The sequence below is a fragment of the Chelon labrosus genome, assembly GCF_963514085.1.
Source record: "Chelon labrosus genome assembly, chromosome: 11".
In the NCBI taxonomy this organism is placed as follows: Eukaryota; Metazoa; Chordata; class Actinopteri; order Mugiliformes; family Mugilidae; genus Chelon; species Chelon labrosus.
Genome location: NC_140344.1, coordinates 17,010,799 through 17,035,322, shown reverse-complemented (window position 1 = coordinate 17,035,322; position 24,524 = coordinate 17,010,799). Strand labels below are relative to the sequence as shown.

Sequence of the window (24,524 nt, the reverse complement as noted above, 5' to 3'; positions counted from 1 at the left end):
CTCCCACCTTACAGTTGAGCAGAAAGTTGAGTCCAAAGCCAGCATTGCGGGGTGTTTGTTTTCAGCTGTTAAATCCTCAGCGGTGTGATGTGTCGTGAGATGAAAATTAAGGTGCTATCATATGCAACCCGGCAGTAGAGGTATACTGATTCCATTCAAGGATCCACTTTTCTCTCTCCTGCTCTATTGCCTCCTCTTCCTCTCCTCACCCTAACACCTGATAGCCCTGACCACTTGCCAAGAACCGTCCACAGTCTCTAAGATCAATATGTTGAAGACCTCTTACGTCTTATCTCCATATCCTTCTCCTCGCTCCTTGTATTTTGCTCCCTGACTCTTCTATTATCTGTCTCGGCTTCTGTCAGACAAGGGCTTGTACCATGTATGATTATAAACTGGTTTGCTAAACTTTCCAGTTGCAAAACTTCCTTACTCCTTACAGAGTCCAATAATGAAGTGCTAGATAATTAAAGTGAAATACAGTAGTGATGTTATGAGAACATATGAACTGACTCTAGTTGTATCCCTACATGTCCTTTCCTCACAGTTGTTACATAAATCAGTGAAATATTTTCCAAATGAGATTAGGACCGTCCATGAGGCTGCAGACTAAAGATATTTAACCAATTGGAAAACCAGATTAAAAGGCTAAGGGTCAACAAGGTGTGGCATCAATCTGTACTGAAAGCCATATCCATTTCATGGAGATGCACACTGTGTTTGCCCCTGGGATATGTGGAAGCAATGCGAAACACACACGTACACACTCACGCACACAGACTTGCAGACTAACGCTCGCACTGTAACATATCGAGTTAGGAATGCGTTCTGTTGTGATGTTGCATGCACGCACTTAGCTACGCAAACTGCAGACCTCTAATGAAATAAGCCTCATGCAAACGCAAAAATACAGCTCTTGATATGCCCGTTCATGAAGCGTACGAAATGAATCTGCAAGTGTGATTTACGCTGTCACTCTACCTACAGAACATTTCCACATCTAGAATTTCACACTGTAAAATCGGACACAGTCGCCCCCTTCTACCGTTTCTCAAAGGTCTTAAAATTAATGAATCAAAATTATGGAGCAATTTATATAAGCTTGAATTATCAGCTGCTGTGACATGACATGTTCATGCTAAAAATAAAGATAATATGGTAAAACCATTTAAAAATGGTCCAAGAATAGGATGTTAATTTTCTTTTGTATATGTTGAGAAAGAAGAGATTGTTTCATACATGCTCTGAAATCAAAATGTGCAGCAGTGTTACAGTAAATATTTAACGGTTCGTCTGTTAAAAAGGAATTTTGCGACTTAGCTACACCAATATGAGAAAAACAAAACAGCCATTTCAAAGAATGATTCTTCCATGAACACTCATGCCCTCAATCACCTTAATTCTAACATCAACCAAACACAGTGCTATAGATTATTTTGAGGCTGGAAAACGAAATAACCAATTAGCCACATTTAATCCCCGATATTTTCACAAACTCGGCGTGAAACTTGCGGGTCAAGCGTGGGCCGCCACATAATGCAGGAATGTGTTAATGTATCCCCGGCGAAACTGAAAAGAACCTGATGGTATAAACACATGCTGTCTATATTTTGACAAAGCTGAATTCATTACACTGACAACCTGCCTGGAAGTCGAGCCTCGAAGCTGTTTGAAAGGGATATTTTAAGAAAACAAGGGGGGGTCCTTCGCAGATCTACAAAATCAAGCTTGGAGTTTGAGAGCTTTCTCCACACCCAGGCATGGGAAATAGCTGAAAATCCTCCACGGACCACAATGTTCTGGAAGATTTCCATGTTTACTGAGCTTATTAACCTTCGTGGCAAAAGGTACTCCCTTGTGGATGTGAGTTTCCACAATACAAGGGCAGACACGGGACACTCACATTGTTTATTGCCAGTGATGCACTACTCTTTGTCCACTATATCTCCTCCCTCATTTACTTTTTCCACTTCCTATTACAGTAGTTCGTATTGGGCTTTGCCTCCTCCCCAGAAAACCGGAGCTTTATAACGCTTGTACGTGTCTGTAAACTTCACAGATACATGGAAAACACCAAACAAGAAAACTGGGAGAGGAGAGACGAGGTTAGGAAAATGGTCGAAAGGGCCAACCTGGCAGTTCAAAGTTCATTTATGAAATAGAAGTAGCTAAGAGAGCTTATATAAGCCAGACTTCCTGGGAACACCCGGCAACAAAGTGTTGGAGGAAACAGAATGCTTGCTCCTCCTTGCATGGGAGTCAGCATCCCTACCTCATTCATTCATTCATTCATTTTCTATACCCGGTTATTCCTGTTAAGGGTCACGTGGGTCTGCTGGAGCCTATCCCAGCTGTCATCGGGCGAGAGGCAGGGGTACACCCTGGACAGGTCGCCAGTCCATCGCAGGGCAGCATCCCTACCTCCTTTATTTAAAATTTTTTTAAAAGAAAGAATGATATGTCGCATTTGTGAACTCATTGTGAGCTTATAAAGTGCTCAACTCTCTCACCAGACACTTGCTTTTTTAAGTTTTGGCAGAAACAAAATTTGTAAGAGAAGGATTGTCCTTATTGATGTGTGTTTCAGATGAGCGTTCAGATTTACGTATATACTACTGTACACTGGTGTTTTTACATTTTAACTGAACATTAAAAAGCAAGGTAACAATGGCCACAGACTTTAATAACAGCGTCGGTTTAAAGTGGGTCAAACAAACCTATTATTCTACTGTTATGACAGATACAGTTGATATTCATACTGTACTGTAATCACAAAAATATTATGATTAATTTTGCCCTGCGAGAAACCCGATCGCCGCATGTTGATGTTTGCTCTCCTTTGATTGTTTTCACATGTCCTCGGCATGAGGAAGGTTATCAATAGGCTATCACCTCTATGAATAAATAGGACTGGTAATAATACCTTAGAAACTGGGGCACATTTGTGATAAACTGGGTGTAACCAAAACATATTTTTTGCTCTGTGGCTCTGTATTGTCATGAACTTCTCTGAAGCTCTTTCGCCAACAGATCGGGAGATTATCAGACTGATTCCATATTAGGGAATAAAAATGACCTTATGAAAGACGCCCGAGACTCAGAGGCAGACAACAAATTCAGTGGTTATATAATGGAGAAAAAAAAAATCTTGTTTGTGTGACTGACATTTCCATGTATTCCCCAAGTCCCAACAGTTGAATATAAACATTTCCATCACGAGGTGTCTTGAATACATTTTGGAACTTGCCATTGGATCTGATAAGAAGGGAGGGTTCTCTAGGACCTGAATCCCTGAGAAACTTTTGAACCTATTCTATATATGCATCTTTTCTTACCTCTGACTTGTAATGAGAAGAACATGGACCTGATCAAAAACAAAAAGTGACCCATGATGTCTAGTCAGCAGTGACTGCCCCATGTTTGATTCCATGATTTGTGAAGCAGACTGTATCTTACTGACATGGATTTTCAAAGCAGCTCACAGTAAATGAAAACATCCGCTGCATCCTGCCTGTCCCGCCACAGACGTTGGGAGTGAGGAGAGAACACTTATGTCCGTAAATCAGCCAGAGGGAGCGCAGGTAGTCATTACTTCGGGGGGGAACAACTGTTTCTAGCTCATACACACATACCTCTCGCCTTCCAACACCCCCAGGCCGCCATCAATACCGCCCAACCCGACAGATGCCCTGCAACGCTTTGGCTGGCCCAGAAGTTCACTGTCAACGCCTGACAAACACACACATCTGCACAGCTGTAAATACCCTGTAATATAGAACCAGAAACCCCTCTGCTGTCTGACATCTCAATTCCGTTCCGTTCTACTTTTTCTCTCCCTCTTGTCTTCCTGTCATGGTTTTTGATATCTTAATTCTGGCGTAGCGCGGTGGAAGCGTGCTGCGGGACAGTGTTTATTAGAAGACACCTTTGCTTTGAATTCTTGCACCTGGGAGCACTGACACAAATATGTGCTGTCAAGATAATGGAAGCAGACAGGAGGATAGCCTTGCATGGGTCGCCAGATATTGCAGTCAGTGTGTTATTTGTATGTTGTAAATTGTGCCAGGCGGTGACACACTCTCTGTAATTGTTTTTGGAGATGTGCTTGAGTTTGTCTCAAAGGCCCTTACCGCAAAAGAAACACTGGAATTTGTCTGTCACACCTTAATTTACCCAAACTATAACACAAATTAAAACACCTCTGCGTTGATAGATAATAATGTAACAGCTTTTTGTCTGTAATAATTAGACCTGTAATGGTGGGTCTTGGCTCCACAAGCAACAAAGTCTTAACAAGCCTAACAAATGCAATGTAATAAGTAGGGGTGGGAATCACCAAAGGTCCCATGATCCAATATATCCCGGTATTTAAGCTGCGATACGTAAATCACTACATAATTATGGGGATTTTTCACATTTTGCGATTTTGAAATAATATACATTGTGATGATTTACCTTTTGCCAAATGCCAATCAGGTCCCCTTAGGAAAACCTTCTTTGTCCAGTGCCTCCATTTTTGCTTTGCCAACTTCCCGTGGTTGACCCCACCAGAAAAAAACTCAACAGCACCCTCTAGTGGGCTGAATAACAATTGAGTTCATTATCCTTGTCCCTTGTGTAAAAGCTCCAGTCATTGTATATTGTGACTGTATATTTGTGTATCAATACAACATTGCCAAGCTAAATTTAATCACACTACACGTTTTTACCCCCACCCCTTCTAGTTACAGAGGTCCTATCTCCACTGTGTTCCATAGGTTCAACCTACCATGACAACAAGAGTGACTCCCATGCACAGTACCTGATCTTGATGTTAGTTGCTCATGTGGACCAGTGTTCAAAGAGGAACTGCTTTTTACAAAAGGAGAAAAAAGCTACTGTGTTTATGTGTGTCTTTTTGAGCATCCTGTAAGGCTCCTCTACAGGGGGTTCTTTAGCAGACATGCTCGCTCATTAAGCCAATCACATCAAATTAACTGCTTCCTTCTGGGAAAAAAAAAAAAAAAAGTCTGTTTTCTTTCTCTGTTCCTTTTTAACCCCCCGCTGCTTCTATCTGCCCATCTATCACAGCAAGTCATCTTTACTCATTACTTCTTCTCCAGGAAAATGTGAAGGTCAGGTTAGCTCTGAGTGCAGTGGCATGCTGAACAAATGTCTGACAGACTACTGCTTAAAGGGGTTCTTTATGAGGACCGTAACATGTGAAAACGAGCCATTTATGTAGGAAAGCTCAGTTACGTCAAAGCATAAATTAAATATAACCTAATGGAAGAATTATGTGTGATGTGACGACATTGTACAAGTTTGTACAAATGTCACCAATGGCAATACTGAACGACGACGACAACGTACATTGTTTGACTAAAACCCAATGCTCCCAGGGTGTGGTCTCTTAGGCTTTTGTCATTTCTAGTCCTACATAGTATATTTTGGTAAATTGAAATGTTTCGTTCCTGCCTCTCAATTCATGGCATTTATTCCCGTGAAATTGAAGGACAGAGAGGGAGATTATTACAGAGCATTACCAGAAAAAAAAGAAACAGGAAGCAGCACTGATTTTTATTTAATTTAATGTACCCAGTGTATTAATGTGTTGCTTCTCCAAATTATATTATTATGAGCTAAATGCATTTGTATATACATGTTATATGCAGCGTTATCTGAAACCTGGCTGTAGTGCTTTGTTGTTCCCTATTTGGGTGAGGGGAGGGAGGGGAGGTTGTTTGTTCTTGCAGCTGACTGATAAATAAACTATAGACAAGGAAGAAGTTTGAAATATTTATCGTCCTTGTTACAAGAAACATGAAAAATCACCGTGGAGAAAACTAAACGGAGGACTATGCTGTTAATAGCCGTTGGATTTGGAGTTATATTGGACAGGCATTACAAGGGCATTAAAAAGCATTACTTAATGTGGCATTTTTTTATTTTTTTTTATGTCTTTGTGTAAGTTTGAAACATATTCATCCAGCATCTAATTCAAAAGAGATGACTCCCATGACTGTGTCTTCCACAGAAGGCTTCTTGTCATTACTGTCTATTAAATACAAGCACTGTGTATGATATTATCTCCATTATTATGTAAGTCTAAAAAACCAAATCAGGTCAGGCGCACTGGGTTGCGTAATGCTTGGTGCTCACCGTCATGCTCTTGACGTTAGGGCCTTTTCAGCTTTATCTTTTTGTTCTAGGAAACCTGTAACTTGCTTAGGTTTGATCACAAGCTTTCATCTTTTGCATGGCTTTCTCTTGAAGATGCCCACTTTCTCTCTTTCTCTGTCACACACACACACGCACACACACACACACACTAAAGAATAAACCAGCTGGCCCTGAATCATTCTGACATCTGCATACAGCGTACAGGGACTTGTGTTGCTATATCAGGAAAAGGCTCAGCTGAACTAACCCTAACCCATTCCCAAAATGCCTGCTGTATATGCTCGAGACTGCCTGTAACTGCAGCAGCAGATTTTCTGCATATTGATTTTGTCTCTGCGCAGACTGTAATTAAGCAAGCCATTCAGGGAACTGAGGCACCGAGACAAATTTATTTAAACAACTTTCAGAAACACTAATAATGAAAACATCTATCAGACCTACAGTACAGAGGAGTGAACAGGTTGTAGAAAAATACGTCTTTTTTTTTTTTTTTTATCCAAAACAAATAATACATGATGAATATTATAGATACACACATTGGTAATGAGACTAAACTGAGCATGCTGTATCTCCTGTACAAGTTACATAAATATTTACAGTCATTCAACATGAATGCAATGTCATCCCTGTGAGCAAACTACTTTTTTTTTTTTTTTTTTAATTTAGCTTTTCCCAGTTTATTAAACTCAACCATATGTTTTAATGCCATCAGATGATTCATTCATGATCCATTCACTGGGAGATTTATCTGTTCTAGTGGGGAAAAAAAGTCAAAAGCTGTTGGAAAGGCCACGTTGCCATCCTTCTACTGATCCATAACACTACAACTTCAGGAAAAGTCGATGACTTCTGGATGCACGAATTGAACGTGTTTCCCGTAGCATAATTCCAGCATGTCATCACTATACAAATAATAGCGGTTGAGTTTTTAAGACGACCGAAACAGCCAGTGTCTACGTAGCGTAGCTGAGACCGGACTTGTCACTTGTGAAAGCCAAGAAAAGGGCGAAGAAGCTGTTGCAAATAGACAAAGTTTGTCTCGTTGACATGTTTAACCTTGTGAAACGTTCACTTTTAACCCAAACAATGATTATTTCCTAAACCTAACCAAGTAATATTGGTGCCCAAAACAAAAGTAATGCGCCCTACGGAGAAAAATAAGTCGTCTACGCAAAAATGGTATGGTCTGGCATGGTACACTAACCTGAGTATCCTGGCTGAAAGTCCAGCATTTGATTTATGCCTCCTCTGAAAGTGGAATTTGTCGCTTTTCTTGCTAACTTGCCTGCCTGCAAATTTGTACATGGTCATACTTGTAGCTTACGCAATAAATCATATACTGTATGTTATTTAGATGCCATTCATCTGGAATATAATTTATGCTCGAAGAAGGGTTGCATAATTCAGTCGTTGAGTCTCTGATATTTTCTTTGAAACTATAAGCTATAATTTAAGCGTTTGCTGCACTATTGTTTCTGAATTTTATAGAAAAGTAGGATGCAATATTCAATAAAATCACTGAACAAATTCAGATTTCCTCTGAATCAACAAAACTTTTCTTAGAAACTATGGTTGGTCAGTAACACATTACTACTTAAAATTGCTTTCAGTGCATTTTGAATTCTTTTACATTCTGTAAATTTGATTGTTGGTCTTTTACGCCACATTAACTCAACTTTGTTTACTCGTCTGACGCTGCAGTTTTACAGTTCTTTGTCACATTGGCTTAATCATTAAACCAGTGAATATACGCGGCCAACCATTCGTCAAGTTTTACCCCTTCTCTCACTGCTCTGCTGTCCTCACCACCCTCCCTCGCTCCTGTTTCTCCTCCCTGTATTTGTGGTGTCTCCTGTTCCTGCTCTTCTTCATTTCCTGGATGTGTTTCCACTTGCCGATCCCTCGTCCCCGCGCCCTTGACAGCCTCTTATCCAACCACAGCGAGTCGCAGTACTCGTCCAGGGAGTTGAAGGGAGCGCTCATGACCCTCAAGTAGTCTTTGTAGCGCTGACGGGACTCGGCTCCGTGGTTCGGCTCCGCGGCGGGGTCTTCGCTGGGCTTGGGTTTTCTGTCCAGTTGTCCGTGTGTAACGAGTTGTAGACGGAGACGCAGTAAAGTGTGGGTGAAGTGAGTGTGCTCTTGGGCTACACAGACATACACGCCAGCGTCAGAGTCATGGAGGGAGCGGATCAGGAGACCTCGGTCAGTGTGAATGACGCGATCGTCCAGTCTGACCTGGGGGATGGAAAAGAAACAAAGAATGAGGTCATGAGATTGCAGCTGTAATCTGTTGATACAAATAGGCCCAAAACTTATGTGAAAAGTTCTTAAATCTTATGAATGAAGATTCAAAGCTTTACTATGCATCTACAATGATATCTGGCATCTACATGACACTTCCTACATCCCACCTTATTTATGCACAGATGCATTTTCACGCAAGATTTGCATCCAAGGTGTGCTAAACGAGGTAATGACCCTTAAAGTGGGAAGCATATAGAATCGTGTGTGTTGACTGTCATCCACAACACAGGGGGGGAGGCACAGATCATTATGTGGTGTGGAGAGATGCACAATGAGTGCAAGCAGTGCGTGCCGGTGGGAGAGCGCATGAGCCTGTCGCCGAGGTGTAAGGCTAAGTAGCGCGCTAATATTTATGGCCCTCTTTTCATTTAGCCTCCGCCATGATTCATCAGGTGGTGCGGCTGCTGTCGGGCCCTAAAACAACACAGCTGCGTTGAGACTTGAGGGGACGGAGAAAGAGCGCGTTAGTGTGTGTGTCCGGCCTGTGTGCGCCTGTGCGTGCGCGGCTGCTTCAAAAGCAGACCTCCCACAGCCCTGCTCTGACCCCCCTGTAGGTGTAACTGATAAGAAAGACAGAATATTAACATGGTTTTGCCCGTGTGGCTTTGTTTTCCCCTTTTTCTTACACATGTGACTCTATATGGCTCCGTGGTGGTTCCCTGGTCTGACACTGATGATGTGTCGTCCACTCAGAGGCAGACCCACTGGTCTCTCTGGATGTTGACCCTCACACATATTAGACTTATTAGTCCGTCTCCTATCACATTCTCGTTTCCTAACACACCTGCCTGTCTTGACACAACACATGGCATATATACATAATTAAAAGACATAAAACTTTCACTTATGCAAGCCTCTCTCCATTTTGAAAGCACTCAGTCGGTGTGTGTATACTAATAGATTTGTGTTGCTCTCAGTCTGCCATCCAAAATCAAAGCATCTGTGACTAAACAGTAATGCCAGGCATTTAAACTTAGCCAGATGGTCCGCCTTCATTTGTGTGCCTGTGTGTATCTGTGATTAAGCTAGCAAACTCCTGCAAGGGATAGCGATGCAGCTTTCAGGAGTATTGTACGGTGTTTCTGCGTTTCTTGGATGCACAGTGTTTGCGTGCTAGTGAAGTGATCGGGTAAAACGCATCTTTTAACAGTAATTTAATGACAATTGTGGGTAAATATTTCTCGGTTTACCTCATACGTCAAGCATTAGGTTAAGAGCTTCCCGTATTTTTAAGGAAGGTTGTGCTTTGTTCTAAAGTGCACGATGTTCAACACCATACTTTTCTTATTAGCAAATTTCAAATGGGCTGACATTCCAGGCTCCAGGAGTGTGGTTGATGAACACACATACACAAACATGCTGTGAGAAAGACAGCAACATTTCTTTCAGCTAACATCATTAATAGCTGACTTTTACAAGGGGGATACGAGGGGTTAGTGCACGAGGAGGGTAAGTTTTGGAGCTGGCTGCAGGTGCTGCGAACAGCTGGCCAAGGACGCCTTCATCAAAAGCCAGAAACCCAGAAGGGTAAGAAACTGTGGGAAATCACAGAGACAGCACGCACGGTTTAAGGAAACAAAGCACGCAAACTGCGGGGCATGGCGGCAGGTGAGGAGAGGTTAGGGCGGGACTGATGAAGAAGGTTGAGGGACGGAGGAGAAAAACGGATGACAGACACGAGGAAACAGGGTGGGAAGAAATGCACAGAGAGTGAGGGGTTGAAATGAGCCAGAAGACACTTAAGAGATCACCTGCTGCCCAGCTGTGAGAACAGATAGATCAACTTGCAACACAAGAAGGACGCTGCACGACTTTGAAACCCACTATATATATTTTCAAGTAGTCAAAAAAAGGAAAGATAAAAAGTTGCATTCCATGTTTCAGGTTTTACACTTGGCATACACACCAGTAAAAACAGCAGATGTTTGTTAAAGCAAACTTTGTATAGCGTTACATCTTCAAAGACAAACCAGACCGTACAACGCAGTTCAAAGCGCTACGTTATCCAACACCTGAAACAGTTCACACGGTGCGTGTTTCTCCGACCTAACCTCCTTCACTTTGAGTTGAAAGTCAGCTGCTTTGCAAGCTCAGTCTCACGCTTCCTGTGATTGTGCACATTAATCCCACGTAACAAAGAAGCAAACGGAGCAAGAACATAACTAGCACGACTTCTTATTTCGTAGCTACATGTCTGTATTTTCGGGTTTAGTTTGAAAACTGTGTTAATAAAAGTCGTCATGCATTTCAAATTAACAACGGCCATGCATTTGCGCTCCAGTTTCTTTTTGCTGTCACGTTTCAAACCATATTATTTATTACATTCTTCACACACCAAACCAAATTGCTTTTTACAACTTTTACAAAATGTGCTATGCTGCCAGTAAGTCCACATGGTAGTTCTTTCCTCTTTCTTCTAGCGGAGAAAAAAATAATCCCAATAAATCAAACATCTTTGATTCACCTACAAACTGACATATTCTGCAACTTGTGCTACTTTTGTTTATCTTCCGTGTCTACCGCATGACAATCCTGAGGGAGGGAGAACTTCTGCGTTCACTCCTTCATCACTTTGTCTAGAGTACAATAGGTCAGATATCATTGCATGCCTAGACACACAAACACAGAAAACACCCCATTGTGTTCATTACCCCAAAACACATGTCCGTCCCCGGGGAGTGCTTTGTTGTGATTTCCGCTGTAGAACTTCATAAAGAAACACACAGACAGGCATTAACACACACACAAAGACAAAAACTCAGGGTTTTCTGCTGTGTGAACCTATAAAGGAACACATGGGTCTTTAGTGGCCTCTGCACCTGTCAGTTTGCTTACGTTCACCTCTGAGAGAGAGGACAGGGGACCGTCGTGGGAGTATATTAGTATAGCGGGGAGAAGGGAGACAGATGAAGAGTGAGTGGGCTGGGCATAGGGAGGGACGCTCTCAGTGGGCGTAGGGAGGTTTGTATGTTTGGATAGTGGAAGGGAGGGCACTGAGGGGTCGAGTAAGCACGTCTCTGGTGTCTCACTCTGGAGACAAGTGTCATCATCACTGAGTTTGTTTCCACACTCCAAATTCAAACACACTACCTCTCTGTCTGTGTGTGTCTGTTGTTGCCTGCGCTCTTGTCTTTAAGGTTTTTAGAGTCACTGGCGTAGTTTTAATTATTCTGCAACAGCTGGAAACTCAGCTGTCAGCGTCGTTATTTGTATTCACACAATTATTATGTACTTTTATTTTATAGACAAAACTTGTGTTAGGACCTGGATCTCTGAGTTTCAGTTTACTGTTTCAGTCTCTGTCTACTCATATGATACAGTATGTAGTGACTCTGAATACATGTATCATACTGGTATGTTGAATAATTTCCAGCAAGAAACAAGGTCATATGGTGCAATGATAATCATCCGTTCAATGTCAGAATAACACTAGTGACTAGTAGGAGAATACGAGGCCTCTTGTGTCATGCAATGAGAACCACAGCCACATCGGAGGGTTAGTGCTTTGATCCCATTGACTGTATAAATATGGTCAACTTGTTCTTTGCATTGGCCAAACTGAAGCCGAGGATACGGGCGGCGCCATCTTCGGAGCTACAGTGTGCGTTGTACACAAGAGTGTAGCCACATTATCGATGACCCGCCCACACTTCCACCAAACTCACTCGCGTTTTCGTTTAATTAATACTATGCTCTGCTCTGCTTCCACCAGTTACAAAAAAAGGGTGGATTATACACTATACTAATTGATTTATTTTCAAATCTCACAGTCCTTGTAGCAGCTTGTAGTGATCTCGATGCCACATCCTGTTTCTATAGCGTCAACTAACTAAAATGACTAAACGACTAACGACTATACTCTGCCAGTCACCAGGGCGGCGCTCTACTTGCTTTTCTTCACTTTTGATTAGCTGTTCCACCGTCCATCTTTACACTGTCTATGTTTGATCCCCAGGACAAGGATCACAAGACTAAGTATCCTTGAGCAACACACTAAACCCTGAGTTACTCCCAGTGCGTGGCGCTGCTGTGTGAATATGCGTGCACTTGTGTGAACGAATGGGTAGATGGGACATTGTAATTGTAAAGCACTTTGGGTACCAAAAGATAGGAACATAAATACATGACTATTTACTATGACCATTTACCATTTGAAATCGTACTGGACATTTGCGTAAAATTTTATAAAAGTTTGAGTATGACTTCTCAGCCTATGGCTAAAATATTTTTTTTCTTGACCTTGACTTTTGACCTGTGACCCACTGAATTCTAATCAGTTCATCCTTGAGTCAAAGTGAAGGCTTGTGCCAAATAAGAAGAGACTACCTCAAGGTATTCCTGGGATACAGTAGTGTGTTCATGGGAATGTGACACACAGACAGCCCAAAAACCTATAGCCTTTGGTAATGGCTGTCAAATGCTGAGTGACTTCTGTTCTTCCCCATCTGTCATATGAGAGATGTTGTTTGTGCTGGTTTAAGTCATCCTTCAACTTCCTCAAAGACAGAAAAGCTGCAAATACTTATGTCACTTGGGCACGAACAGTTGAAGGGTTTAAGACTCTGACCTCGGAGACAGTGAGGTCAAGTGTGATGTTTTTGGTTGCTGTGAAGTTCTTATGTAAGTGATAATTGCAGCAATGGCAAACACCAGTTTTTGAGCCTGTAACTGCCCTGCTATTTGACCTGGTATGAAAAAAATTTAACCCCTCAGGTACAATCCTATGAAAGTGAAAGCAATGTTCACCTTTTGACTACGGAGAAAGAGCAAAAGCTTTTGACAGGAAGGGAATGAATGATTTGTTCGCCAGTGCTCAGGTGTACGTTTGTATGCAGAGATAAGTAAACTCTCTGACCTCCTCCTTGCGTTCAGATCCTGGTCTTTGTATGTACCAGCGGATCTGGGCCTGTTGAGATTTAGGGATACACTCAAGGAAGGTGGAGTTGTTCTGCACCCCGTAAAGAACTCGCTCCTCCACACGTCCTCCACCAAGACCTGGAAGAAATGTGATCAAAAAATGATTACTGTGGTTCTCCGGTGGTCCCTGGTACCTTTGCACTCAGTTTTTCAAGGTGCTTCGCAGACAGGTTTGTTCCATGCATCTGGAATGACTCTCAGCAATTCCTCTGCAAATTTAGATGTCACTTCTGCCTCTCCATGAATCCCAAGACTGACTTAATGGCGTTGGGATCGTGCAGGGCTCCGCGGTCTATTGCAGGACTTCTTGTCAATGACAAAATTTGAATATGAGACCCAACAGATGCCTCCCTGATTATTGGATGATGAATACAAATTGAATACTGTTTGCACAGTAATGTATTCAGTTCCAACTTGCAAAGCAAAAAGGAAGAGTCCAAATTCTACATACTGTCTTCGGTGTCCCAGCACTGAATTGCAGGATCTCCATGCTTGATGTCCTGTCTTCTGGCTCTTCTGGAAACAGACACACAAAGAGAAGAATTAATACTTGAAGTCCATATGGATTCATTTGAGACTATTTCTTCAATATTTCAGATATTTTAGATAACACACATTTGGTCAAAATTAATTAAGTAAATGTTTGTGCCATTTGTGAGATTTTCTTTTTATTAAAAGACAGATAGACAAGCTGAAAACCGGGACAGTCGCTGGCACAGGGGCATCTAAATACAGACAGCTCAGTGTTACATCATTCTGGACTGTTTTCTGTGCTTTGCCTCAATGTTCAATTTCTGCAAGTCAGTCAAGCAAAAAAAACTATTAATATGAATGGCTCTCCCATATTTCAAATGCATGTTTTTCTCAAATGTCAAATTTGCATATACGAAGTAGTTGTCCAACTGTTCCCTCCAGCAACAATTTTCCACGACGGCTTAAGATGTGATTTAAGATTAGCTCTGACAAATGTTAAAAGCTGACCTTGTGTCATTTCACTAAGTCCTATAATGCTGTCTATACGACTTAATTTATTCCCAAGGAACTTCTTTTTGGCACAGAAGACACTTAAAAAGGAGAAAAAGTGAAGTTTCCAATTCCTCTGGTTTGGTGTTGCTCACTTGGGCTCTTTAAGTTTGTATTGATTTCTTCCTCCGCTTCCTGTTAGTCTCGTGTGATGAGACATCTGTAGCCTACATTCCCTGACACTGTCAAGATCTGCTTTCAAAGAACCCCGGAGACCAAAAGCAGGGCCTCCACTATTCCACAAACTATAACAGCTGCCCCACCGGTCAATAATATGGCTGTATGACCTCTAACTGTAGGATAGAAACTCCGTAGAGCTGAGGTTCATGCACGCAAGCACACAAACAAAAAATGAAGAACAACTTGCATACGCTTCTTGCAAGGATGACCGGAATGACAGTTGCCATTAATCAGCTGAAGAACAGCACTTCTAATCATTGCCTCAGAAGAACTAAAACTGTCTGTCAAGGAAAAATGCTGGAGAGCACTAAAAACACCCTTAGAAAGCTTCATGAAAACTCCAGCATGAAAAATTAGCCTTGAAAAGACACATAAACAAAAACACCTCGTGGTAAACTAGGGCACCAAAGGGTCACTTTAAAGGAGTTTTTCCATGCTGTATTACATTATTATTACTATTTCAAAATACCTTGATACTTTTCAATCTTTGGCTTCTTCAGTCAAATCGTCCATGTGTGTGAATGTGAATTGCAGAGAGGCAAAAACTGTAAAGTGCCTCGTTTAAGGTGCTTCTTGAATGCAGTCCATTCACTCATTTTGTGCAGTACCTCTTAGATGCAGGGATGTATCGTGAGCACATGTGTCCATCCCAGGCGCAGTAGGGGTCTCGTGCCAGGCAGCATTCAGCACAGGCCTGACCGTACAGGTGACACCTGCTGAGTGAAACCTGGGCCAGTCCCTCACTTGAACCCACGTAGAGCTGTTGCTATAGTGAGACACAACATTGCTTTAGGAGACGCTTATTATCCATTTCATTAGAGGTGCTGAAATGCACAGGGTAAACATATGCTATTTGTGCAGAGAAGTTAGTCTCATTAAAATATAAGTAGTACAAAACTGTTCATCAACCAGAAATGGCATATGGTATTGCATTCCTTTATGAAGATGATAAATTAGTTAGCTCTGACAGAAGATGCATTATTCCTTACACTTCATCCATCAAGATGTCCTTCTTAAGTTCCTACTCTGAAATTAAGCTCAGGAATAACTGGCGGCCAAGGCACTATCCCTACTGTATTCATTTGTTCAAAGTGTCAAAACGTGATAATAACCTAAGAAGAACTTCTGAAGTGCGTAGGAATTCCAGTTGTAAGGAATATTCATTACTGCGACTCTAAGGATATGCTCCGGCTCGTCTGAAAAACACAAACGAGCCGACACACGGACGCAAACACTGATAAAACACTGCTAGGAGATTAATGGAGGCCGTGATTAGTGTTGAAGTGTCTAGTGACACCCCCTGACCCTTGGATAATGAGGCAGAGGTGTGGCACGGCTACAAGAAAATGAAGGCTACAGAAAAGTGAATACATGACTGAACTTTAAGAACGTACGTGTCACTTGTCATCAACAACATCAGGCATGTGCACATGAGAATGTTGTATTAGAAAAAGGCAATACGCAGTGTGGAGCATGGTGTGGGAAGAATGTGGGAATAAAACAAAGGAGAGCAAACCTGTTTCGAAGACAGCTCAAAACTGACAATGGGAGTGGGAACCTGCAAGAAGCAAAACAAAAAAAAAAAAGGTGTGATGAATGTTTTACTGCTTGGTTAGGCAGCCGCCAAACGATAGTATAAAGAAGAAGAAATTGCAGCAATTCAGCGTGTGTGTGTGCGTGTAAATATACTCTGTGTGTGTGTGGTTGTGTTGTGAATCAAACCTGGAACACTTGAAGCTCTTCAAGCACCACTTCTTCATTTGACCAGTTCTCTTGAGTGATGCTCACCACCTTCAGAACTGAGCCAGCATCTATGGCAGAGCACGACACGGGAAGAAGGGGCGTTATTAAGCAAGCAGCACATTTTCATCTTCATTCTTAAGTGAATATTGTAAACCGGTCGATTGTAAGTTTTGTTTTCATGAATTCTAATTTGTAAACCGACAAACAGACAGTCCTGAGACTTTAGTTTGAGAATACTGGTCATACAATGCACGTTAAATGTACAAGTGTGTTGAGAGCTGGGAACTAAAACAGGCCAAGGAGTCAAAGTACAGCGTCACATTTCTGTTACTACACCAATAGAAAGTCCAAATCACCATCAACAAAAGTCATCAGACAATCAGCACAACCCAAAGTGATCTATTGCCCTCTGCTGGTAAATTATAGACTCTCAGAGGAAAAACTAAGAGGAGATTTGTGCATCTCACCTGTTCCCAGGAACATAACCTCATATTGTCCATCATCTGCCAAAACTCTGTCCACCACGATGTGAGTCAGGGTGTAGTCCACCCGGACACGTGTGAACACCGGGCGTCCCGTCAGAGGGTAGACAGGGCGATACATGAGAGGGTGGAATCGAATGAAACTGACAACCTCATCTGGGAAGTCTTTGGTGGTTTTGATCTTCGGATCATATGTCTTACTGGGGCACTAAGGGACAGATAAATAAATGTTAACATCACAAGACAATTTCAACCCCTGTTTGTGATTATGGCAACTATTTTCCCCCCATGCGGCATGTCTTTGTTTTCAGCAGTTATGTGGTTTCTCTCTGGTAATTTCCTGGTGTGTGTCTCCTTCTAGTGGTCAAATTAAGGATACCCCGAAGCAAAGCACATGTGGAACACGTGCGCTAACTGCCCTTCCCCTCTCTGTGTACACTATAGCTCAAGCTGATTGCCCACTCTGAGCTGTACACCTGAAGTTTACAACAAACGCCTCCATACATCCCATTCCCCTCCCTTGATTACAGTTTTTAAACAAAATGAAATGAGAATCTGATTAATGTGTCGAAGTTAACCTCAACCAAATCAAGGCTATAGCCAACATAATGAGACTGTATGTGCAGATGTGAGCATGGCCTACAGCATCTTTCACTTTTTAGTCAAGCGAGTCAAACTTTTGAATTAGGTCATGTTTATTATTTTGTAATTAGGAATGACAGTTAGGGATTTTATCTAAATTGTGAAAACAAAATAGAAGTAACTAGGGGCGTGATGAAGTGTTTTTTGTGTTGTTTTTTTTTTTGTCCACATGCTCCTATATGTGGTGGTCAACGCACCGTTCCAGGACGGGGATATGGTATCCTCCCCTCGTATTCTACCCATCGGTGGTCAGGCCCCTCCTTGTGGGCGTAAGGTCCGTTAAACACAGCCCTGATGTCAGCCATGCTATACACACACACTGCTGAGCCACGGAAAATGGAACTGGAGGGTAAGTGAAAACAAGGTTAGGGCTAAAGGGGAAAAAAATGCGAGATAAGATGTGGTGGTAACGTTTCATAAACTCACCTGGAGGTTGTGAAGACTGCATACACTTTGGGGTTTTTGTCATCTCTGGTAGGGAGCAGAAAGATGTCCCCTACACGAAACAGGGGAAGCAATTAAAGTTTTTTTTTTTTTAATTGCTATCATCTTTATCAACACAGAAACATTTTAGCTGCATCCCCATTCCCACCTTTATGTCCATTACGCAGACACTGCAGTCTAAAATTGGCTACCGCTAACACAGTTAAACTGCAATTTGCTCCTTTCATAAAGTGCTCTCAGTTGGTTGCTGCAAGACGATGAAACCCAGTTTATTGGCCTAGATGTTCACTTACGGAGCTCATCAAAGTGTGTGTCCACGCCGTCTGGTCCGGGGATAGAACACACAAGCCTGGCTTTGAGGAAGGTGGTCCATTTATTGGTCAGACTCCTCAGCCCACCCACATCATTCTGAAACGCAACCACAAACTCTGTAACAAAACCAAAGTGCAGCTGTCCGGCATGGCCAAACGACAAATGCAATTAATAATATAGACTTTGTACTTAACCACAGTCCAACTGTAATCCATCTAATGAACTCACACAATGAAAGACAACACACTGCATTGCGGCCTGAACTCAGATTTCCTTCGCTAATTAAAAAAATAAACAGTTGGACCGCATGCCTCCAGTATAAGTCTTCTTGTTTATATAGCACAGAGGAGACCATCTTGTTTAATATAATTACAGTCTGGAGTAACTGAAAGGGGAAAGAGAAAGACTGAAAGGGGGAAATCATAAAAGGAGAAAGGGAACAAGTGGAAGTGCAGCACGTTGGAAGGGAGTACTAAAATCAAGTGAGGCCGCAGATTAATAATGCAGGTTTTATCTTAGCATATGAATTGCCGTTGTGAATTGCAACCTCTGACTGAGCTGCGGTTACAGCGTTCAAGTGTACCCTCTTTACAAAAACTGAAGTGAACCCCCTTGTTAAACCTGGCTGGTGTGTGGTATAGAAAAGGACGTTCTGGTTCAACACACACACAAAAACACACTTATGTTTAAAAGACCACACAAAGAAAAAATGTAAGAACTTAATGAGGATGTTTCACAATGGCGATAATCTTCAAAGTGGATTGATGTGAAGTGCACTCATTCCTTTTCCCTTGAGGGGAAAAACACACTTAAAGATAATGAACGTGAAGGAAAAAAAGTGCAAGAGAGAAAGATAGATGAAGAAGGAGGAGAATGAGTGGACTCCAATGCATAGGAATCTCCTTCCAGTCTGCCTTACAGCTTACTCCCAAGTCATAAACACGCTGAGAGCTTTTCTCTAAGAATGTAGCAATAGATCTCCGAATGCTAATAGCAAACTGCTGTCTCAGCAAGTTCCATTTGGGCCGACTAATGGCAGACTGTGTGATATACAGAAAGTCCCTATTAATGAATCTGTCCTCCTTCCCTCCACAGTTAGCTGTGCAGCGCCGATCTAAGCTTACAGCTGTTTTGACAAGCTGTCAAAAAGAACTTAACAGGCACTGAAACATGCCCATCAAAGCATCGAGTTACACATTGTGCCTGTAGCAGTAGACTTTTGAATGGTGACTTTTTGTCCAGTCAAGGCGCCACGTCTCATTGGACAAAAGCATGGTCGAATGGTAGAGCATGCGCAAGCGCTATCATGCAAATTAAATCTCTTTTACTACAAAAATGCTTCTGAGATTCAAATGGTGCTGCTACAAAATATTAGTTAGCACTAATTCAGTAAAGGACACACTGGTGAAAATGGTATTTTGCACAAATCTTAAGCTGATCCCAGTGACAACACAGGCAGTAAAACTTATGAATGACCTCTCAGCAAAGCAAAGGGGGGTTAATACCATGATTTACTGGCCCTGGCAGATTCAGACTACAAAGACGAATGTACTCGGGGGGGGGCCTCCTCGTGTGGGACATAAAACACTTCAGCAGCCAACCCAAAGATCACGTCTCCCTCACACTGCAAGAGGCCTTGTACTCCACCTGTCACATGCATGTATAGTTATGTCGTGTGTTCGTTAGCTACCCATTTGTCATATCTTTCTGTGTGTACCTCCCGCTTTCCACGCCTCACCTTGCACACGCGAGCCACTCGGGACAGGATGCTCTTATCGTTGCCCTCCCACGACACCTCGCGGAAGAAAAAGTATATCTTATCATCGTCCGGGTTGTAGGTGTCTGCGATGGGATGAGCGGATATAAACCGGGCCTCTTAAGACACAAAAAGGACAAGAGGGAAACTGTTAAAAGAGCTCAGGTAATGGTTTTGCCATGAACTGCAGTCTTAAGGTAGCATTTATGCAACACTTCACATATTTATTTACAGTCTTCCTTTGCTTCTAAAGAACGCTTTGATTCATTACTGTTTCTGTTTGCTAAGCTAAAGCTTAGCTGGGCTGCACATAAATCTTGGCCTGCAGTTTGCTACTCGGGCTAATGCAGGGATCGCGAGAGGATTTAGATTGCTTTAAAAGGAGTTTTGTTTAGTTCTATATAATTTTCAGCCCGTATGAGAGTATCTATTTTTCAGTGGTGTGGCTGAAACACACCAGGTCTAACATCAGCATTATAGGCATAAAGCATACATCATTCGTGTAAAAGCCCTGCACTTAAAACTAAAACCCGTATTAGCTGTTTATTTGACCTCTGAGGGGGAGCAGCACAAGCTGTGAAGCATAAAATACACATATTACTAGATTAGAAACTCGAACTAAGTGGTTTTCTGACCACCTGAATGTAAACTAAGCACCAGCTTCTTCAGGTACATGATGCTGCTCTCACAGGATACCTGTCTCTGCTGACAGACTCTACCATTTAGCAAGTCATTTACAGTGTGTTTATCAGAACTTTTCTTTCAAAGACAGTTAGCTGCTGTGGTTAGAGACAATACTGTTACAAGATGTGACATTAAACTAAAACAGTGAAGTTAGGAAACACCAAAAAAACAAAAAAACTGAAAGGCACTAAAACACTTCATACATTTATTACATTTAAATTTTTTTGTGCGGCTATGAAATGACGATAGTACCAAAGCTTGTTAAGAAATGTGTTATATTTTATAAGCTGAGTCTATGTTTGTATTCAAAACTGAATCTGCTAAATATTCTGTGGCTATAAAAGTTGTAATAAATACGTAATGTAATGCAATCAGTGGATCAATATTTGCCTTTGAAGTACAGTGCAAAGAGGTTTAGTATAATACCACAACTGACAAGAATTATTTGTGCTCACCATTTTATGGCACTGAATAGTCTTTTACAAAAAGCAACAGCATGTTGCCATCAGTGTCTTTGGGAACAGGACCAAAAGCTAAAAAGTTGCAGTGACATTACATCAACATTAGCTCAACCCCTAGAAGCAGAGCCAACCACCACAGGGTGATTCCCCAACTGGAACGGCTTAATGTACGGCTGCTAACACACTCAACCGTAGGTCATTGTTAGTCATGCAGCGCTGGAAAGATGTTCCACAGGCCCACAAGAACAGAGACAGTCAAAGAACCGATGTCGTGCTCTCTCTCTCCCTGACTGCTCCGTGCCAATAACACACACTGTTTACACACACTGAGAGAGAGAGAGAGAGAGAGAGAGAGAGAGAGAGAGCGAAAGACAGAGACATAATTACTCCAAACATCTCTGACCGCGTGGTTGTGAAATGTGGAGACCATGTGTAAGGATTTAGATCCTGGTGACAACTGTTGATACGTGGCAACCCATCGCTGGCTGTAAAACATTAGAGACTGGAGACACATGCTGAGAAAGCTCCCTCCTCGGGGATGACTGTGCATGCTCGTGTGTGTGTGTGGCTGTGCCGTAGTGTGACTAAGACTATGAACTTCGTGGCACACCGTAAATTCCCCAGTAGGTGTGGTTCCTGTTCAGCTATGGCAATCGTATAAAAGTTCTAGCTAAATGAATAAGTGGACTGTTTCCTTCCCTCCGGAATGCCAATAACCATCCTGAGGGCACAGAGAGCCTCTTTGTATCGGTCGAGAGGCTGGAAATTTCGTGAAAAACCAATAACAGGTTTTGAGTGCACTCGGCGTGTTAATGTGGATATGTGCAAGCACGTGTGTACCGTTGATCCAGTAGTCTTCAGAGATGTCTGTGCGTATGTAGTGCTGGTCAGGTGGAGGGCCTAGGGAGCGTGTGAACGTGGTATCTTTGCCCAAGAAGTCTGAGGATGTGCCGGCATATAAAAACTGGTCTGGAACAATGGAAGAGACAAGTTAATCAGGATGGCATGAAAAGTCAAATAGCAATGTCCATGATTAAGACTGTTGCAACGATATTTAATTTCTAGACTCTTAAAACAAAACATAGAAAAATAAATCTGACAGTTTCTATTTGCTTTAAGAAGACTGCACTGACCTGGGTGGACCAAAAAACAGAGTAAGATTTCATTAGCATTTGCAACACATGAAAGAGAGGCTCATAAACACTTGTTGTTTAGAGTTATCTGCCAAAGTAGCTTTGTTATTGCCCGAGAAATGTCAGTTTGTCTCTTTCTCGACCAAAATAATTGGGAGTAAAGGGCTGGGAAAACAGATACACAAATACAAATTTGGCCAAACAACCGACTGGAGAGTAACATTTAGTCCTGGGAAACTGTGCAGCAATAAATGTTTTGTTCGAGAGATGAGGCAGCAAGAGACTGCTTGAGTATTGCACCATCTATCCAATGTCATTTTACCTGTGAGGACTGAGGTGAACGGCTGCAAGGGATCAAAAGGACATTTCAACCTGCCAGACTCCAGTGTATTAGACAGCAGTTGGAACACGCCATCCTGAGAGACAAAGGGAGGATCATACTTTTAAAAATTGAACCCCACTCGTGAGCACATGTCAGATTTTTTTTTTCCCCGCCGAAAATTCACACGTATCGACTTCACCTCTCTGTGGCCAGTGATTTCAATGAAAGCACAGGTGGGGTGGAAGGCTCCCGTCCCGCAGGCATAGACATGTGTTCGGTTGTAATTGTGGAGGACCCTGATAAAGTTAGCGCATTCCAGCTGGGACAAGCAGGGACAGAGAGGATTAACGATAATGCAACACCTCTATTTCCACACACGAGCAGATCTATAACAGAATCATGTTCCTACATATCATAATGTATGCCTACATAGAAACCTAGAATCTATAAAGGAAATCATTTTCTTCAGAAACACTTACATTTGCGTTTTTGCCAGCCAGTTTGCACATTTCAGCTCTGTCCCTTGGAGCAGGCCAATGAATCTAAAAACAGATAAATAATAAGAAACATTTAAAAATGTCAGCCAAAATGTGAGCCCTGAATAATAATACATTTTAAAGTTATTTCCACATATATGTCATACTAAAATTCAAGTTTGTAAGATTAGAGTTTTTTTTTATCTACGAAAAACTTGGAAACCTTCGTTGGGAGTGCTTTGTTTATCTGTTTAAGCCAAAAGTCATATCATAATCAGGCCAGAATGCTGCAGCTGCAGCCTTCAGACAAGATCTGAAAGGAAAATGGATAACACTTCAGTTCCAGCTTCTGTACACTGGCTACTTGTACATTATACAGCACAATATAAAATTTTATGGAGCTTGCAAAAGGGTACTACTAAGTGACTTCCGACCCACCCGACTTGGTATGAGCCTTACCACCCTCCTCCAGTTCTAGAGAATAATTTCTTCTTAGTGGAGGATAGAAAAAATGAGCAGGCCTCAACTCTGCAACAAACTGCCTTTCAACTTGTACACTGTGGATAGTGTAAAAAAGCTACTGAATAAGGAGAAGGCAAGGTGACATACAGCATATCGATGTTGTGCGGTTTATGCAGTTTTGCAGTTATGTCGCAGGCGCTATAACAATTTTTCAAGCAGTGACTCTATGCAAGTCAGTTCTTTATTGTTGTAGTTGTCTGTTTTCCTATGCTTTGTATTTCCATTTTGTTTTTTACTTTCTTTTGGTCTTTATTCATTGCTAAAAGTATATCTACATAACTGATCAGTAATACAATAACTTCTGGGTATTGGTACGAGAAAAGTATAACCTCCGGTGTCCATTCAAGGTCCCCCATAATGTTCATACATGTGTTATAAAAGGCTTATGTGCTTAGAGTGTTACCCCCCCCCCCAAAACTCTACCAAGGAGAGCTATCGCCAAACTTTTTCATGGCTGAGGAATTCATACATGAAAACAGTGTTACAGTGTGATGTGTTGACTCGTGTGTTCGAGCTTAAACTGGTTTTGAAACACATAATGGCATAAGGCATATTTTAGAGGCAGTAGAATCACCTGGAGTGCTTGTGAGCTTCATATTTGTCTGTGTTTTAGTGGCTGCGGTCCCGTGCTTCTTCATTAAATGATAAACACCAAGTTTGTATGTGTTGATCACAGTCACTATCAAGGCTGGTCCCCAAAGGCTCAGAGAGTCACTCGTTTGTTGCATATCTCCCTGGGATCAGTATCGATGACCCGGGAGGTAACGGAAAGGCAACACTCTGAGAGCAAGACTAAGAGTTAAAACAACCAGATAACGATCAAATAAACACACTGTCTTCCCACTTGCCGATCAACCTCAGCTGCATAAACACACACTCACATCTACAAACTTTAACAGATGGCGCCCGTCCATACGCGTGTTTGTGTAAAATCTGTGAGGGCGAGGGTGCACACTTTGCA

At 42.0% G+C, this 24,524-nt stretch overlaps 1 protein-coding gene across 1 annotated transcript in view; it reads right to left on the bottom strand.

Moving 5' to 3' along the window:
- Positions 1-6,538: 6,538 nt before the first annotated feature.
- Positions 6,539-24,524, bottom strand: part of sema3d (sema domain, immunoglobulin domain (Ig), short basic domain, secreted, (semaphorin) 3D) — a 30,203-nt gene continuing 12,217 nt past the window's right edge. Inside the window, exons 4-18 of the mRNA XM_084554553.1 lie at positions 23,045-23,107; positions 22,765-22,884; positions 22,566-22,659; positions 21,951-22,079; positions 19,948-20,084; positions 18,191-18,305; positions 17,880-17,949; positions 17,651-17,795; positions 16,797-17,019; positions 16,309-16,397; positions 16,103-16,144; positions 15,195-15,352; positions 13,835-13,899; positions 13,322-13,461; positions 6,539-8,397 (exon numbers count right to left, since the gene is read on the bottom strand). Of these exons, the coding sequence (XP_084410679.1) occupies positions 7,948-8,397; positions 13,322-13,461; positions 13,835-13,899; positions 15,195-15,352; positions 16,103-16,144; positions 16,309-16,397; positions 16,797-17,019; positions 17,651-17,795; positions 17,880-17,949; positions 18,191-18,305; positions 19,948-20,084; positions 21,951-22,079; positions 22,566-22,659; positions 22,765-22,884; positions 23,045-23,107 (2,040 nt within the window). The 3' untranslated portion in view covers positions 6,539-7,947. The remainder of the gene's footprint in view (positions 8,398-13,321; positions 13,462-13,834; positions 13,900-15,194; positions 15,353-16,102; positions 16,145-16,308; positions 16,398-16,796; positions 17,020-17,650; positions 17,796-17,879; positions 17,950-18,190; positions 18,306-19,947; positions 20,085-21,950; positions 22,080-22,565; positions 22,660-22,764; positions 22,885-23,044; positions 23,108-24,524) is intronic.